Source organism: Procambarus clarkii, chromosome 81, assembly GCF_040958095.1.
Source record: "Procambarus clarkii isolate CNS0578487 chromosome 81, FALCON_Pclarkii_2.0, whole genome shotgun sequence".
Classification (NCBI taxonomy): Eukaryota; Metazoa; Arthropoda; class Malacostraca; order Decapoda; family Cambaridae; genus Procambarus; species Procambarus clarkii.
The window spans coordinates 18,142,160-18,161,915 of record NC_091230.1 but is presented as its reverse complement, the minus strand read 5'-3'; the positions used below and the strand labels follow the sequence as shown (position 1 = coordinate 18,161,915).

General features: G+C 37.8%; 1 protein-coding gene across 2 annotated transcripts in view; it reads left to right on the top strand.

Moving 5' to 3' along the window:
* The window catches only part of ifc (delta4-sphingolipid-FADS-like protein ifc), a 37,797-nt gene that overhangs the window by 8,259 nt on the left and 9,782 nt on the right, over positions 1 to 19,756 (top strand). Inside the window, exons 1-3 of one of the 2 annotated variants that reach the window (XM_045766625.2) lie at positions 10,508 to 10,716; positions 15,971 to 16,147; positions 16,990 to 17,129. In XM_045766625.2, the coding sequence (XP_045622581.1) occupies positions 10,635 to 10,716; positions 15,971 to 16,147; positions 16,990 to 17,129 (399 nt within the window). In that variant the 5' untranslated portion in view covers positions 10,508 to 10,634. Of the gene's footprint in view, positions 1 to 10,507; positions 10,717 to 15,970; positions 16,148 to 16,989; positions 17,130 to 19,756 lie in introns of those variants that run through there. The other variant, XM_045766627.2, reaches the window with a different exon arrangement.

Sequence of the window (19,756 nt, the reverse complement as noted above, 5' to 3'; positions counted from 1 at the left end):
GGAGGTTCGCACGTCGGGGGCGGGGAGGTTCGCACGTCGGGGGCGGGGAGGTTCGCACGTCGGGGGCGGGGAGGTTCGCACGTCGGGGGCGGGGAGGTTCGCACGTCGGGGGCGGGGAGGGTCGCACGTCGGGGCGGGGAGGGTCGTACGTCGGGGCGGGGAGGTTCGCACGTCGGGGGCGGGGAGGTTCGCACGTCGGGGGCGGGGAGGTTCGCACGTCGGGGGCGGGGAGGTTCGCACGTCGGGGCGGGGAGGGTTGTACGTCGGGGTGGGGAGGGTCGCACGTCGTGGGCGGGGAGGGTCGCACGTCGGGGTGGGGAGGTTCGCACGTCGGGGCGGGGAGGGTCGTATGCCCCAGCGCTGGCGGTTGTTATTTCGTTCCAATATCTCATTTCCTGACAACATGATATTCCACTTTAGAAAATTCCTTTAGGAATAACATTATTTTTTTTCTCCCTGCTGTCTGGCATATGTCACGTCGAGCTTGTTAGTGCCATGGGGAAACTGTGTAAAGGAGGAAATGTATATGTTTACCTCTCAGAATGTTTGGTAATATGTTTGTTTGTGATGTGTGTCTATGTATATATTAACACGTTGTACTGAATGGGGTGAGAATAGCTTGAGCTACCTCATCCCTTTGTGTGCATTTTACATCAATAAACTTATTTCAATTTCAATTTCATGGGGAAAATGCGCAGTGTTTTATTATCAGCTAACGAATTAAAAAAAGATTGAGTATGAGGCTAAACTTTTAAATTATGTGTACATATAATTAACTCAACGGGCACTATTTGTCTTCATTGTCAAATATGATGATAAAATACCTTTTTATAAATATGAATATATACATATATGTACAAACATAAAGGCACACACGATATAAGTAACGACAGTAGAGTTGAGATAGGTACATTTAATTTTAAACAATTAGCCTAACGCACCTCTAATATGTTAATTGTTTCGTTAATAAAGACAAATATGGATATGCATATAGGCACGTATTTGGTCAATAAACTTTGCACAATATGACTGTTTTCATTTTCGGGGCGGTTAACATACGAATGTTTTAATAACACGTCTACCATAAGAACGTAGATATCGATCAACACACATATCGTCGTCGCGTGTCTCGTACTTCATTTCTACGTACGAAACTTCATTTCGGAACTTAAACTAAAAATAAACTATAAAGAAGGACACCACTCCGTATATTTGAGAAAAGGTTCTGTGTAATTGTGTTGTGTTGTCAGTGGCTACGGTTGTTAAGTGTGCCAGCACGCGTTCACTCACTAACATGATGGTGCAATATATATCATGTTGATATCACCTTCCTGGCACCAAAACTACTATATATATATACATATATATATATATATATATATATATATATATATATATATATATATTATATATATAATATATATATATAATATATATATACCTAACACCTTCATGCCTAAGTGGCACCTCAGGGAAATTGAAATTGAAATAAGTTTATTGAGGTAAAATACACACAAAGGGATGAGGTAGCTCAAGCTATTCTCACCCCATTCAGTACAACGTGTTAATACATACATAGACACACATCACAAACATATTACCAAACATTCTGAGAGATAAACATATACATTTCCTCCTTCACAAGTAGTATGTTATCAGACGTACCACCTCAGGGAAGGCTTAATAATAAAAAATACTACTAATACTAATAATAGTAATTAGAATACCATCAAATTAATAGTTACTTAAATGCATCCGGTCTTCAGGTGGCAGGTGCTTCCGCTGCCTGAACATATAATATAAGTGATATGGGATTCAGCTATCGAGTACAGCTATCAGCTCGTGTGCTGAACAATCACCTCAGCGTCCATATCTTAATTAGTCTATTATACACGCACTCATTACAAGCATGCAATGTCTACAAGCATATACTCATGTCTAGGCGCATTATGAGGATATCGTGAACACAGGAGTGAATAAGATAGCAGTGATAAACGTACTTGAACTTGGTACTATACGTCCTCCAAGTCTCAGTAACGTATTATAGCAACAGCGTGCATATCTGTAATTCATTCGAGTATAGATTATTACAAATCTATTACAAGTTCTTTCAGATCCCATATGGTGTCGTTTTGATGGGGGTTGACCACTGTACTAACATTCTTAGATGACATCGTCGATGGCCCAGAGACGCTTCAAGATGTTACAAAATGTATATACAAACACAAATATACATTTACACTAGCACTTGTATTCTCATACACTTCCATTATTACATGCATACGAATGCTCATACGTTTAGAAAGACATAAGGGCTGGTTTCTGAACTGCCGCCCAACGTGTTGTTGTTGTTATAGATTCAGCTACTGGGAACAAAAAGTTCCAAGTAGCACGGGCTATGGTGAGCCCGTAGTGGACTTACCTGGCACAGGAGCGGGGCTGTAACTGAGCATGGAGCCCCACGTGCCTAGCCCGAGGACAGATAGCGGGCCTGGGTGTCAGGTGATGTTTGTTGAGGGTTCAGGGGAGAACAGATAATAGCTTTTATTACCCTCTTGGTATTACCCGACACTCTCTCCCAGCTGGATCAATATTTGCACCATTAAGATAACTAGAAAACAACAACACTTGGACTGGACGGTAGAGCGACGGTCTTGCTTCGTGTAGGTAGGCGTTCATTCCCCGACCGTCCAAGTGGTTGGGCACCATTCGTTTCCCCGGTCCCATCCCAAATCCTTATCTTGACCCCTTCCCAGTGCTATATAGTCGTAATGGCTTGGCGCTGTCCCCTGATAGTTCCCTTCCCTGCCAGGTGAATTTCGCACTGTTTTTTTATTATTGTTTTCTACCACAGACGTGACCACACATTTACAACGCTATATATACATTCCAGCATATATACATTTTCTTCTGTCCTCCATGGACAGGGTGAGAGATTTGTCAAACATACAGTTCAGAGATTTATTGGACAATCAACCACACAAGGTAATTGTAGTGTTTTAAAATGCTAGGCTAAGCTACATAGGTAAATACATAGATACACATATTTATTTGTGCTACATAAATTGTTCGCTGTATCTTTTACATAGTGTCATTAATGTGAATTTACAAGAGTGAAATGTAATTCTGATCAGCTTCCACATATACATTATGCACATACATACACATACATACACACATACACACACATACATACATACACACACATACATACACATATATTTGTCTCTTTCATTCTGACAGGGTGAGATAGCTGATAGAGAAACTAGTGTGCAATTAAGAACTTAACCACTGAAGGTGATTAAGATGCTTTTACAAGCAATTTCGATTTTTCTGTTGCACACCAAACACCTTAATTGCTAATTCCTAATTCTTGAAAATTCAGCCAGTATCACCCTTGCTAAACATCTGCACGAGTTAACACAATGATTATTTACAAGCATTAGCTTAAAAAAAACACGTTAAACTATTCTTAAACGTTGTATTCTAATTAATTTTTGGTGTTATATTGTGTTAGAGCTATGTAGTTTTTAGTGTTATATTAATGTGTTAGAGCTATGTAGTTTTTGGTGTTATATTAATGTGTTAGAGCTATGTAGTTTTTGGTGTTATATTAATGTGTTAGAGCTGTGTTTTCTTATATTGTATATGAATTTATGAATGAACAGCCACTTTGCCCGAAACGCTATGCGTACTAGTGGCTTTAGGTATTGTATGTACTACCTCTATCTATAAATCAAACAGAATGTTTGTACTGTAACTCTGCAACTATGTATGTACTTTCCTAAATAAATTATTAGTAGTATTATTATTAATTTAAAGAGTTTGTGTTCACAAACACAATATAGTTTTTAATATATAAAATCCACCGAATATAAAAAAAAACTATATACAAAACAACTCCACTATTCTCTGAACAAGTTCAACAAATACAGCTAAACAAGGAGAAATTTATATGGCATCTCCAGCTGATGACGTCTCCGCCTCCCCCCCCCCCCCACCCCCCAGGTTCTTCCATGCATCACACACGAACGCCAAAATCAATGCCTGGGATGTTATACCATGATTTAACGTACTGTGTAGCGTAACAAACTATATAAATAGAAAGGTAATGTATATTTTTCTCTCTGAATGTGTAATTATTTCACCTTCTTTCCCCACTTTCTCTCGCCTTGACAGCTCGTGGTGGTGGTGGTGGTGTCCGCGTGAACTTCTACCACTACGGGCTCACCATAGCCTGTGCTACTTGGAACTTTTGGTTCCAGGTAGCGAATCTTAAACAACAACAACAACATTCTGAGAGGGGTTTAAAATCTTAACAGTTGCCATCTATTTTAATAGTCTCTATTTATTATAGAAATAGTGTCTTTATCGTCCGCACGACTGGCATACATACTCTATATTATATACAAGTTTATATTATAAACACGTTTATATCATACACATGTCTATATCATATATACACGTCTGCATCATACACATGTCTGTATTACACAAATATATCATACGTCTATCTTTTTACACACTTCTATAAGAATACACACACGTCTGGCTAAACTGTTTTGTAATCTTTTCATAAAGGAGAAGGTCAGAGGTCACGAAGAATAACTATTCATTACTGCTCACCTTCCAGTTGTTATATTCTATACGGTGTTAACTAATCCTTCCAGCCTTCTTTCCACTAGGTTTCCAAAAACCATTTCTGAACCATTAATTAATAAACACCTCAACAAGGAGAGGGGCGTATGGGTCTAGTTCTATCTACACCCTTCATTAAACAACTAAACCAACTACCGGCATAAAACTGAACAGATATCTGTAATAATTATACTCCATGACTCCCTCGTAAGTACTGGTAAACCTATCATCAAAAAGCTTGTCAAAATTATCCTTAAAGAATCTTTTGTCTACAAATAAACATTTGTAGACATTTTACAAATGTAGACAACTTATAGAAATTGCCTACAACATAAGTACAAATAAACTTTTGTAGCTACATTACGGGCTATTCATGCCCGTGCCACCTCTTGGGTGACTTAAACTTCATCAATCAATCAAATAAACATTTGAATAACAGCGCTTTGGAGCAGACCTATGGGATGGAACCCGGATTCATGGTCATCAGGAAGGCATGCCTTACCCACGGACCACGTTGTGCATACGATATTGCTCATCTTTAGTCATTGAAATAAAAATTCATGTCTCACTTGCCAATGTGTAGCAAGACAATCGGGAATTAGCATTAGCGAACACCATGGATGTTCGTACACAACAACCCACTCACTATACTGGTGGCAACACTGTACAGGTGACATTGTCGAGGACAGGTAGCCTGTTAAGCTTATTAATGTTCCCCCTAACTACGGGAGACATCTCCCGTCACGCAGGGTGCAGTCGCACCTCCACAGATCTCCAGTATCAGCTCTTGATACTGGTAATGGCTCAAAGGGGCCACCACTTACGGGCTATTCATGCCCGTGCCACCTTTTGGGTGGCTTAATCTTCATTAATCAATCAATCCCCCCTAACTAGCGACTGACTGTTGTTTGAGGAAGCAACTCAAACAACAGTGAACTAGCACTAACTGCCTAATAGTTAGTTTAGTTCAATTATCATGCACCCCATACCCATCTTGTGGGCGGTAGTGAAAAGGGTTACAGAGGCACATAATGGGCTCAGGGACTGAACTCCACAATTCATTTAGCTAAACAAGTTACAATCTTGATGAGCTAGTTACAAAATTCAGTATAAGTCGTCACATTATCAATGGATCGACCACAAGTACAGTTTCTATATTAAGCAACTGACATATGTGGAGAGCTAGTGTCAAAATTTATGTTTGTCCTGCACACCGCCCCCCATCCAGTGGGCAGCGGTGGATAGGTTACAATCACTTAGTTACTACCTACAGTTAGCAAACTGGGGATATTTGACTAAATGCCTAATATACTTCATGTAAGACATATCTTACATTCCACTTGTATGATTATTCTATAACCAGAAAAATATATATTAGGAAATGTTTGTTGTTCATTTGTATGCGTTTAAAGCATCTCTAGAGATTTGGTTATATGAAATGCTCATACTACATGCAGATAAGTTGTCTATAAATCCACGTAAGAGCCCCTTAATATCGCCTAATGGATCCTTACCTCCGATATCGTTCCGCATCGAGCAATATTGACGTCCCGAAAAATATTGGATATTGTCGACGACCGGGCCGCGGGGACGCTAAGCCCCGGAAGCTCCTCAAGGTAAGGTAAGGTAAGGTTGGGTGCCAAAAACAGCACACATGTACTATACAATATTCACAATGGCGTTACACCAACAATCACGTGACTGAAAATACATTGACAGCAATCTGAACATCTAATGAATTAAAGCTAAACATTGAAACAGTATATAATAGCATATTGATATTACGTTAGGAAAGAGATTATCTCTCGGGTACACAATTTTCAAAAACATATTCAAACAAATTTTGAAACTGTTTAGGTGTACCTATATAATTTGCTACTATTGCAACCTAGCCTCAGCCTATTCTCGTCCAAGCTACGGGCAATCCAAAGGCTGGATTATAGTTTGGCTATCGTTTACGCAACCTTTTAGTTAAGTTTAGTTAACTAAAAGATATCTACATATCTAACCGAACCGGTACATATCTAACCGAACCTTTCGAGAATAATCAGATTGACGTAAGGGTACTTACAACTTACCGGACTTTCAGTACTGAATGGGAGAAATTATAATATGCAGTTGTATATTGACAACGTTTGGCAATAAATCTTGGTGTAGTGATGGTTGGTAGCGGTGTTAGGTGAAGAGTCCAACGGTGTCAAGGTCACTGAAAGGTGTCAATAGATTGATTTAATATTTTAGCTGTTGCGCCGCAGCCATTGAAGCCGTGATCGACTATCAGTTACTCGACCTACTAACAAGTGTACAAAGTTTACTCTCGTTCGATTTTATCCACTTGCCATTTAATATAATTTAGCGTTTTATTTTAAGATATTTTTGTGCTTAAAGCCAGAATTATGGAATATAATTTCCCTAAGGAGAATGAGAACTGTAATATGACTCGCTCTAAGGAACATATATATTTAGTTAATGTATAATGTGAATCTTGAGATATTTTAATATACATAATTTAATTCTATTAAGTTACTGCCAAAATAAGGAAGCCATTTATTTAATATAATAATTATGTTAACGTTACGTTAATAGTATAGGGTACTATTTTCATTAGAGTTTAGTAAATGAATGAAAATCTCTTAAGTGTTAATCAATAGATATATTGATTTATTAACACTCTTAGTGCCAGCTATATAGGTACACTGGCTTAGCGCCTTCTGATACATAGTTACATTCATATTATTACAGCCACCATAAACTACATATGAAGGCCTGGTCGACGACCGGGCCGCGGGGACGCTGAGCCCCGGAAGCACCTCAAGGTAACCTCAAGGTAAGGCCTACAAGGGTTTAGGGTTTAGGCTTAGGGCTATATATATGTTCACTGATCCCCCATCCCCACCATTTGGTCACCACTTGGTCCGGGAGACATCTTCCGTCACGCAGGGTGCAGTTGCGCCTCCACAGATCTCCAGTATCATCTTTTGATACTGGTAATGGCTCGAAAGGGCCACCACTTATGGGCTATTCATGCCCGTGCCACCTCTTGGGTGGCTTAATCTTCATCAATCAATCAATCCCCATCTTGCAGCATAAATTGCTATAGTGCAAGATGGTGATCTTAAACAGTACTAGCAAACTTTTAGTAAATGTTGTGAATATGGAACTCGCTTAAATATATGTTCCAGTTTCTATTCACAGTGTACTATAGCACACTGGTTATGTTGTGTTCCCCCACACATATAGGTTTAAGATCTAAAGCAATAATGAGTTTTCCTATTATATCGGTCTTAGGTGAGGCCTGTTCGGAGACTGGACCGCTGGGCTGTTGATCCCCGGAAGCTACACTAGGTAGCTACAAAGGTAGGTTGCACCTGCCCCCAAACTATCAGTCTCAGGTTAAATACTTAACTAGACTGATTGTACATACACATAGCTACCGGGACAATAAAATTAGACATAGGAAATGTCGTATGTAACACAAGCGAAGGGCTTGATAACTTTGTGACGTGTAAGACTGCACTAAACCCACGGGATTGTCCTCGGCTACCTGCCCCAGTCAAGGCCACTACTGACGTGACCTTCAGGCAGATATATTTAGCCTTATCGATGTATAGAACGTAATTATTAAAATCTCATTCATCTATATCCTTCTGAAGATGTATTGTTAAATACGAAAGTACTTAAGGAAATTCCTGTTTCAATTCTTCCTTCGTGGTCTGACACTGTCATATATAGAGAGTCAACCTCCACCACTATACTATGATTGAGATAATGAGGATGGAGTTGAATCTGCAGAGTATTGGGGATAGAATTTCAGAGATAAATGTAGCCTCTGCCATTAGATTAATGAGGTGGGGAAGCTAATGAATTAATCCTCTTGGTTCAAAAAGTGGGAACTAATGAGCAATGTATGACGAAGAAGAGAGCATATATGAAGGCCTTATGTTCTAATGTTATAAAATATGATGTTATTGCAGAGTGTATTGCTGTGCCCAAGAGAAAATTCACACCACCATGGGAGGATTGTAATGTAGATGTAGTAATTACTCCCTTGCAAAAGAAAAAAAGCATGTATGAAATAGGAGAGCTGAGGGCAACATACGATTGTATAATTAGAAAATTGCCTACAGAAAACACTCTACATGTATATTGTGATGGATCAGTAGCTAGGGATGGGAAGGCAGGATGTGGAGTCTTGATCAGGGAGTACACTGACAACGGCATTGTAGATACTGTTATTGGACGCTGCTTAACAAATAATGTCTCTTCAACGCAGGCTGAACTCCAAGGTGTATTAGCAGGATTACAAGAAGTAGTCAAATGTGGTAAAAATGCCTGCTTCTTTATTGACAGCAGAGGAGCGTTAGAGTCTTTAAATAGCAGACGCCCAGTATACCAGAATATTGTGATAGAGTGTAGAGAGAATGTTATGAAATTAGAAAAATCTACATATCTACAATTGAAACTGTGTATGGAGTCAGCCTCCACCAAATCACTTCCTAATGCATTCCATTTGTCAACCACTCTGATACTAAAAAAAGTTCTTTCTAATACCTCTGTGGCTCATTTGGGCACTCAAGTTTCCACCTGTGTCCCCTTGTGCGTGTGCCCCTTGTGTTAAATAGCCTGTCTTTATCTACCCTATCAATTCCCTTCAGAATCTTGAATGTGGTGATCATGTCCCCCCTAACTCTTCTGTCTTCCAGCGAAGTGAGGTTTAATTCCCGTAGTCTCTCCTCATAGCTCATACCTCTCAGCTCGGGTGCTAGTCATGTGGCAAACCTTTGAACCTTTTCCAGTTTAGTCTTATCCTTGACTAGATATGGACTCCATGCTGAGGCTGAATACTCCAGGACTGGCCTGACATATGTGGTATACAAAGTTCTGAATGATTCTTTACACAAGTTTCTGAATGCCGTTCGTATGTTGGCCAGCCTGGCATATGCCGCTGATGTTATCCTCTTGATATGTGCTGCAGGAGACAGGTCTGGCGTGATAACAACCCCCAAGTTTTTTCCTTCTCTGACCCCTGAAGAATTTCCTCTCCCAGATGATACCTTGTATCTGGCCTCCTGCTCCCTACACCTGTGTGTGTGTGTGTGTGTGTGTGTGTGTGTGTGTGTGTGTGTGTGTGTACTCACCTATATGTACTCACCTATATGTGCTTGCAGGATCGAGCATTGACTCTTGGATCCCGCCTTTCTAGCTATCGGTTGTTTACAGCAATGACTCCTGTCCCATTTCCCTATCATACCTAGTTTTAAAAGTATGAATAGTATTTGCTTCCACAACCTGTTCCAACCTGTTGTGTGTGTGTGTGTGTGTGTGTGTGTGTGTGTGTGCGTGCGTATGTACACTTTTAACACAGCACTTGCAACCAATCATAATAACAAACGAATACATTTCACTGATCCAGTCATTGATAACTATGTGAATTAACAATCAGGATACGCGTGACTCAACTCATGTACCCACACGTCATGACTGCCTAGTAACCATGGCAGGAAGAATTACCACACAATGGTTCCCTCCTGGTCGTGTGGGTGCATCTTATGTGCTCTGTGAGGCGTCAAGGACACTGTCCTCTACCCACCCTCTATACCTACATATATAACCTATAAACACATCGGGTAAAAAATCACATAAAAAACCACATACAGAGCCCTGTACATAGCTGCTATATCATCTGAAATGCGTTGTGGAATATTATAAATATCCATTTTAATTTGTGGGAGAGGGATGTATAGGATATTGTAGGTTAAATATATATTGAATAATGGACCAGGGATAAATAGCGAAGCAGGATAAGTTAGCAATAGAGCTGTGAATGGTGTATTTGAGAGGACAATGCATGTAGGTGGATGAATGACTAGCGATCATGCCGGAGAAGCAGGAGAGGTCCAGGCCGGCCGGCAGTGCCGTAGTGGGAGGTGACGGGGCTAGAGGTGTGCCGCTCCCATTATATTTTCTATTAAGACTCTATATACCTCTGACAAGAAATGGGTCAGCATGTTTCCAGGACGGACTTCGAGTGGTCTTACACTGCAGAACCTCACGCATCAAGACGAAAAGAAATTTTAAGTAAGCTGTGTATTGTGTGTTAATTTGCGAGTGTCATTGAGACTTTTCAAGGTGTGGGATGGGGAGATGTTAAGCCTTCTGTAGGGGGTTTAATAAGCATCTTTGAGCCGGATCTTTAAATCCTAGGGCACGCGATAGGGATTGACGTCATGTTGATTATAGGAATGGCGTGTTATCAGTTGAGGGAGATGACGTTTAGATAGTGATGATGATGATGACGTAATGCACTATACATCACGCGGGGGGTGGCTGGCTGGTAGCCACCAGCTGCCAGGCCTGAGCACTCTTATCACTCCCTTGCCACCGTATAATCCCAGATAACATATCAAAAGTGCTAGTTGAGATTGTCGCTCGGGTGTGGGTTCATGTACTGAGGTGGTTTTCTCCCTGGCTGACTAGACAATATTCACACTTAACTTAATTGCCCAAAACGCTATGCATACTAGTGGCTTTAGGTATTGTATGTACTACCTCTATCTATAAATCCAACATTGTTTGTAATAAATCAACTATGTACTTTCTAGGAAAAAATTTACTTACTTAATCTGATCCTGGTAATGGGTAATATATAGATTCTTTGGCAATTTAAGTGATAATGGGCCCCCATAAATATCCTGTGGACAGTAGCAGAATGGTTAGTCTCGCATAATGAATTATAATGGGTTTAGGGTGATGAACACATTCTAGTTCAGTGGTTAATGATTCCAATGCCTGGTCATTAGGTATACAGGTCATTAACCTCTAGGCAGGGGCGGCAGTTATGCGGATTAACAAGTGCTTAGTTTATTCAAACTCGTATCTGTATTAATTCTCTTCGTTATCAGTATAATCTTGTCAGTTTTTAGCAAGTTATTGATAATAGTTTTATATCAGAGGTTTAGTGAGATTTTAAGTTTTTAAACACGGTATATATTGGTTATGTTAAATGTATATTAAATAGTTGTATTATACAATCTATGGTTTTTCAAATCTGTTCATTCTTGCATAACCCCATTTAATTCTTAACTAAATTGCTATACTGCATCTCCCTAGCATATGTAAAGGTTAATTTAACCTACCTACAAAACGTCTCTTAAAAAAGTTGCCATTATATAAGAATCTGTGCTGCGGCCTACTCTGCCTTCCTCACAATTGCTTAGGTCTTTGCTACCATATTTTACTAGATTACCTACCCACACCACAGGTAATGATAGACTATGCATGACCTCTTGCTACCTCTAACATAGCATTATCTAACAAAACTCGGCCATTGACATAATTTTTTTAAACATACAGCACCCATAAATCAGATCTGTAAACATGCTTGACCTAAACATACTGTACACAGCTATATATTCAACAATGTTTCTTGTGTACACACTCAAGTCTGTAATGCAGTACTAAGAGGTTTGTATTTCTTCCTAATGTGATATAATCTTCCAGAACCTATTGAGATGAAACCAGAACAATCTTTTTCTTATAGTCTGACTTAACTAATCTAACATGGCATGCAAGTAAAAGGGACAAGATATGAAACTATTTTTCTAAATGCAGTAAAACAGAATTGCAACATTTAATCTGTATTAAAGGAAACTTGTTCTAATGCTCCTTAGTACTGTACTGTATAGTATAACTTTATATGTACAGTATAGTCTACAGGCATATAATAAAGCTACAGCAACCCTACTCATATAATCCATGTCACAATACATGTTATAGTGCTATACACTATATGCTGTTCTATAGTCTGTTTTGTGGAAAAAAATAAATCCTTATATCCTATATAATTTATATCCACATGTAACTAGGCTCTAAACTTCCAATTTCTTAAATTTCATGCTTTTTTATAGTCATAGGAAGTTATCATTTAACTTTCTGGAGCATTAACAATACTGTATCAACCTACAGTCTCACCAGTAAAACAAATAGTTGTCACATAAGCATTACTTCTATTCATTCTTCTCGTAAGATTTTCAAATCATCTTTGAAAAGTATCCTCTTATCAGCTTATTTCTTCTTCCCAAATTCACATTTTCCAATGTATATCTAATTAGGTATTCTGTTCATTATTTAGCTATCTACCCATATCATTTTAGAGTTTGAAGTGCATCCACCTGAAAAAGAGATGGAAATGTTTTTCATTTGTCAATCAAAATTATTGTTTGTAGGATTTATACAAGCAGTATACATCCATGGGGAACAGAATGTTTATTTTAATTTTAAACAATGTTGTATTAGATACCTTTTGGGTTTCAACTTATTGTTGAAATACAGTTGTGTACTGTAATGTATATTCAGAGTTTAATTTGTGTGGCTTTGTTCTATCCAACAGTATATGTGTTTTATACAAGTTATATTTTTGTTGCTAGGTGACACTAATGGGCAACTTTACCCTAGATTTTGTATTGTACTTATAGTAAGGGTTTGGCAACCTCTAAGGAACAGCAGATAGTTGGTCCCAAGATAAGATTGCCTGGCTCACATGTATAAATAAATTCAATTTCAATTTCTTCTTTATTATGCACCCCATACTCATCCCGTGGGCGGTGGTGTAAAGGATTACAGAGGCACATAATCGGTTCAGGAACTGAACCCTCTAGTTCGTTTAGCTAAGCAAATAACAATCTTTTGATGCTAGTTACAAAATTATTAATGTTATATATACATGTACACATACTCATGCATACATGTACATATACATATGTATACATACACATACAAATTTAATCACCCACACAAATACACACATCAATAATCTTTTGTCACAAGTGACTCAACAAGAGGCTCACAAGTCACTATACAAGGCACTTTACATCTGTGGTGAGTCACACAGTTACTAGTCTTGCTCCACACCCACCCAACTGGGCGGCAGCTTTACAGTCATGTGCATGCATTACCTACAGTAAGCAAATTTTGGATACTTCGCTAAGATTTCGGGCAGCACATCATTATGAATGAAGTACTTACACATTTCTTGGACACTATTGATGGTGTTCTCTTAATTCCGCGACTTTTTCACATTCTATTATAAATGGTTGCAACCAAATTGCCACCCAAATGATTAACACAAATTGTAGAAAAAATAATACACTTGTATATTCCTAGTAAATTGCTTTCCTTTTCTATGCTCCATACACAAAATTAATGTACTGTAACTGCATTATGCTGTACTGATATAACTTCTAGTGAGTTTATCCTAATCTGTGTGCATGAATGTGTACTCGAGTGTCCTGGAATTTACTGAGATTTTTTGCGAGCTTTAATCATATTACACGGCCTGTGGTATAACATTTTCCTCATTCTTAAGATGTGCACCATTCTTTTCTCGTTATAAAAATCACTGCTCGATTTTAATAGCATAGTATTTACAATCTTGTAAAGCCACTAGTATGCGCAGCGTTTTGGGCAGGTCCTTATTCTAACAGATAATTTTAAGTAGGTAAATTCTAGCAGAATTAATAAAATGATAACTGATCTAATTAATAACTAATAACTAATAATAACTAATAACTAACAACCAACAACTAATTGTTGTAGTTAGTCTCATTCATTATATATATAAATGTCTGCATTAGAATTTGCTTGGATATGTTAAATAATCATTTGGATGGTGTATAAAAAGAATTTTATAAATGCAGCTCGTAAAAATATAAAATCTTACTTTGTGCAGTATATTTTTATCTATAGGCCCTTTATGTTCCAAGATGGTCTAAGGCAGTATGACTCCTAAATGCCAGTACATAAATGTGTGTATAATGGTTTTATTAGTAAAGTATACATAATAAGTTTCACAAACTGGATAATTTAAAACAGCATCAGAAAGCTAATGCTGCATCAGCATCGTATTGAATAATATTTCAGTACAGTATTTAGAGAAGAACTTTTACCCACAACAAATAGTTAAATGTTAAAAGCTTTAAAAAACACTGCTTAAAATTTCTTTCATTATACTCTTGATTTTGCTTAAGGTTGTCTACAGTGAATAAACTGTGTAGTACCTTCAGAATTTTATGTGTTAGATGACTGCTCGATAGTAAAATACATCATAAATTTTAAAAATGCAAATAAATCTGTAATGATTTTGTCATCTGTATTACTTTTAAACTTCCATTCAGAAGAGATAATCTACTGAATTTAATCATTTCCTGATGTAGTGATAAGAGTTCAGTACCTGTGCAGTGATAATGGATGTTATTACTACTAAATGTGGGATTTTTTAAATGAGCTAGAGAGTGTTTTGCCTATATAATACAGTAGTGATGCAAGTACAGTAATATACATTGTACTGGGTCCTGTATTGTAGAGGGTAAAATTGCTGGCCTTTATAAATCGGCATTGAAGAAAAACTCTGAACCAGAGTAGAAAGGGGTATCTAATATATTGTATTATAACTGAGGGTCTCCGGGTTTGGAGTCACTGTGCCTTCTTTTATTAACTTTGAGGTAAACTCCAGAGCTGGGGCCCCTAGGGCAAGTTAGTTGTTGCCTTCAACCTCATTCTGACTGTTCCTGTGACGGTGCTGGAACCAGTCGTATTGGTGTTTACCTTTCCATTGGAGACTTTTGGCACCGTGGAGAGGGGAGACCTGCTGCATGGGTGACAGCTTCTCCACCGTTCCTACCTACCCTGGCTTTGCGCCCTGGAGAGGCCACTCCAGACCGACAACAAGAGCACAACTCCATAGTCTCCTGAGACTCATGGATGCCTACTAACTGCATCAGAATGATTAGTACTGAATAATATTACAGTATTCAGTACCTGTTACTCATAACCTAATTTTTCCCCCTAATTATTACTGAAACCTAATTGTCACCTAATTATTACTGTATAAGCAGAAGACTGATAAGGTGGCTGGTAAGATAGGCTGGATTTGTTATTGGGTTAGCTTTGGCATCTGTGGCTATTGTAATTTCCTAAAGAGTTTACCCAAAATATCCCAAAATAAATTCCAAAAATATCTGGTTTACTCTTGAGGTAGTTATAGTTTGCCTGACTACATTATATAACTTTATTGGAGTTATTAGTGATGCTGTCATGTACAGCCCCATACTCTGCTGATTTGTCATGCCTTGAAAATAATCAAACAAATATGGAGTAAAGGCATAAGGTAAGAAACCTAAGGATTTTTGCTGTCACTTCTTGTTTTATGTCCCCTTTTCCAATATACTGTTCAGTATAAATATAAAATCTTATTTGCTGAAAGGTGCATGTATTTTTATACTTTGTATTGTAGCCTATGCTTTTATTAAGTGTTTTATATTTCTACTTCTTACAGAAAAGCATCCAGAAATAAAAGAACTATTTGGAAATGACCCCAACCTAATTTGGTGGGTACTGGGATTGGTGACCTTTCAGATTCTCTCTCTCTTTGTGGTAAGAGAGCTGTCGTGGCTGTGGGTTTTAATCCTGTGTTATTGTATTGGAGGAACAATTAACCATTCACTTATGTTAGGTAAGTGACAGTTTATATCGTTCACATGACTTTTAAGAATTGAAACTGTATTTTAGTGACCCTGCTTTAGGAATTCACTTAAAGAACAGTTCTAAAAGTGGGACAGTGGTCAGTTTTTTTTTTTTTTTTTTTTTTATGAACAATTTGCTGAAGAATGTCATTCAGCTTGTTACATACAGTATATAATTTAGAATTAGACATACAGTACTATACTTATACAGTACTGCATACAGGTACTGAAAGTACATCCACAAAATAATCTTAGGAAAATATAATTCTAATTTCCTTTAAGAGTGGAAATAACAAATTTACTGCAAAATTACTCATACAATTTTTTAAGAGATAAAAGTTCTTATTTACTTCACTAGTGAGCAAGTATGGCGATAGTACTCTGGAAATGCAGATTGTTTGGTGGTTAGCAGACGGTAAATTTCACAACCCTGGTGCAGCAAAAAGTCTTCTAACATCATCCCATTAGGTAGTTTTCGTATGGGGTTATGTTAGTTTATAAGGGTAAAGTTCAAAATCTTTATTCGTGACACCAAATTAAGTTGATGAGGGCAACATCACAGCTCAAATGTTTTGGAAGAGTGTGGTAGCCAGATTACAATTCAATATTTTATATATTATTCACAATGTTGATCTATAGGATAAACATTTGAAAAAACGTACATTACGTGAACAATGCAGTACAGTACTGTATTATAATTTTGCTGTAAGTTTCATCTTTTCATCTTCTGTGATTAGTCAACAGATTTGAATGAATATTTTGTGGTCACGCTGTACAATACAGTACTGTAGATCAAAGAAAGTTAATTTAATTATTCCACATTCCCTTTCAGCTATTCATGAAATTTCTCACAACCTTGCCTTCGGACATTCGAGACCCTTGTCCAATCGTATTCTTGGGATGTTTGCCAATTTCCCAATCATACTGCCGTTCTCTGTGTCCTTTAAGGGCTATCATCTAGAGCATCATAAAGTGAGTACTGTAAATATATTTATTTTTTAGTTATTTATACAATTTCTTACATTCTTGTACAGCCACTAGCACAGCATAGCATTTTGGGCAAGTCCTTAATCCTTATTTTCACACGCACACATCCCCAGGAAGCAGCCCATAGTAGCTGTCTAACTCCCAGGTACTATTTACTGCTAGATGAACAGGAGTATCAGGGTGCAAGAAACACTTACCACTTACACATACCAAACCAACACTGGAGTTGGTTTGTTTCCGCCTCCGCCAGGGATCGAACTCGGACTGTTACGACTACGAACACTGAGCGCGTTCCATTCAGCCGTCAGGCCCCTAAATAGAAATATTGCATTTTTATATCATTCCTTTGTAAATTCTGTTGCAGGTCAGCATAGCATAATTTTAAAATACAGGGAATGTAGTTACTTAAAAAAAAATGCCTATTTGCAAATTAGTTAATCTACTGCAACATTACATCCTCAGCCATTTTAAAGAATTTTACGTTGTGTGTAGGTATCATAATTTCTCCTTATCACCACCTTATCCTCTTACTTATGTTGTATATAATGTTATCTCTCCTGATTTCTCATAGTACTGTATGTACTGTATACAGGTCCGTCAGTCATTTATTTATGTATTGATTTTAAGAGTGACTGTTCACCTTGTAATTTAAAATTCACTGCACAAGTTTTTTTAGCTTTAAATCTTGCCTAAAATGCTGTGTATTTGTGGCTTTTCCAGAATACTGTATACAATTTAATTACCAAAAATCTGTAGTGATAAAACTAATTGTACCTTGTGTCTATACATAGGACTGAACAAATAATTTTGGAAACTTGGACACATTTCATCACGTGTAAGATTACTGCCTCTGATGGCCAGAGGTCTCTGGGGATAGAAATGGCATGTTATGACACTGTGGCTATCATGGGTTTCAGTAAAGCTTACTGAAAGAGAGATAGAGGGGGAGAGGGAGAGAGAACGTGTCACCTGCCGCTCTATCACTTAGAAAGCCCCCCCAGCAGCTCCTCAAACAGGATATGCATAGATTATTCAATTGGGATTTTTGTTTGTAATGACAAATTTTGCTGAATGAACTTGTGGTAATGTTTACAATATAGCCATTTCTTAATTGGCTGCAAATGTGTTTTCTGGAATGTAGACAAGTGAAGCATCTGTTAATAAGATTTGATATGCAATGATAAAAATTTCAGCTGGAATTTTGTATGGAACATACAACAGCTGTTATTTACTGTTCCTGTTGATGCGAAAAATACTGTACAGTATTTATGGTAGTAGCATTAGCTACCTAGCTGGAGATGTATATATTTGACTGAACTCTCAACAGACGTGTTCTGTGTTCATTAGTTTAGTTAAACAGCGGTAAAAACATACTTTGCTTTAAGAACTAAATGATGAGTGAATTATTATAGGGATTAATGAAAAGTGTTACTACAAAATTTTGACATTGCTGATTCAGGATTATTCAGAATTTAAAATGAATTACTCTTTTTAATAGGATTTACAGTACTCTATAGTATAGGAGGATTGCGAGGCATCACATACTGTATATAGAATTGTAACAATTTATATATTTTACTAGTGAGCCCCCTCTGTTAATCACTGAATGACCTCTCCCTGTGCTTGCCCTCTTGTTTAATCCTGTCATTCCTTCCTTTATCCCCTCAGTAGATTGGTTGGGATTAGACCTCATCTGTTATATGGAGTTATTTTTTTTTTTTTTTGCAGTTTTTGTGGATTTTTTTTTTTTTGTGGAGGTTGTTGCCTCTTGAAGGACAACCAAGAGTTCCTATCTGTAAAAAGAATTAACCACATCTAGGATATTTCCCATGCCCGGGCCTGGAAATATCATTTTCAAAGCAAAAAAAGGTTTGAATATTACTGAATGAAAACCTCTGCAACTGAAAATAAAAAAGAACTATAGCATTTGGTTTTAAATATGCTCAGTGGCTTTCACAAGGCCACAACTATTTCTTGTAATTGGCCCCATAGAACACGGAAAATATTAGGTATGAATGGTAACACTCGTACTATGGCTTCAGTCACGTTTTTGATGGTTTTCGTAGATGGACTTGATATTACAAGAAACAGCTGGAGCCTTGGGAAAGCTATTGAGGATATTTTAAACCAAACTCTGGTTTGTTTTAATTTTGTGTTGGCAAGGTTTTTCTTCACTCAGGTATAGCATTACTACTGTACCTTTTTAAAAATGAGTTTAGAGGCTGGGAAATGTGTAAAATTAGCTAAGTGTGGTTAAAAAAAATTGCAGACATGTTCGTATGGTAGTTGTCCAATATAGGTCGAAATTAAAATTTTGTTAAGTGAAATTAGCCTATAGGGCATGGGAAAGGCATCCTAGAGGCAGCTTGAGTTGCAATGAATCCCTCACTGCAACGAGTTGGAGTTGGTTACATGTAGTTCGTTGAATCAAGGTTGTACTGTAAATAATGATCAAACAAAACCATTGAAGGTCTCCATAACCATAAGTCTCCGTGGTGTAGTGGTAAGACACTCGCCTGGCGTTCCGCGCGTGCTATGTCATGGGTTCGTATCCTGGCCGGGGAGGATTTACTGGGCGCAATTCCTTAACTGTAGCCTCTGTTTAACGCAAC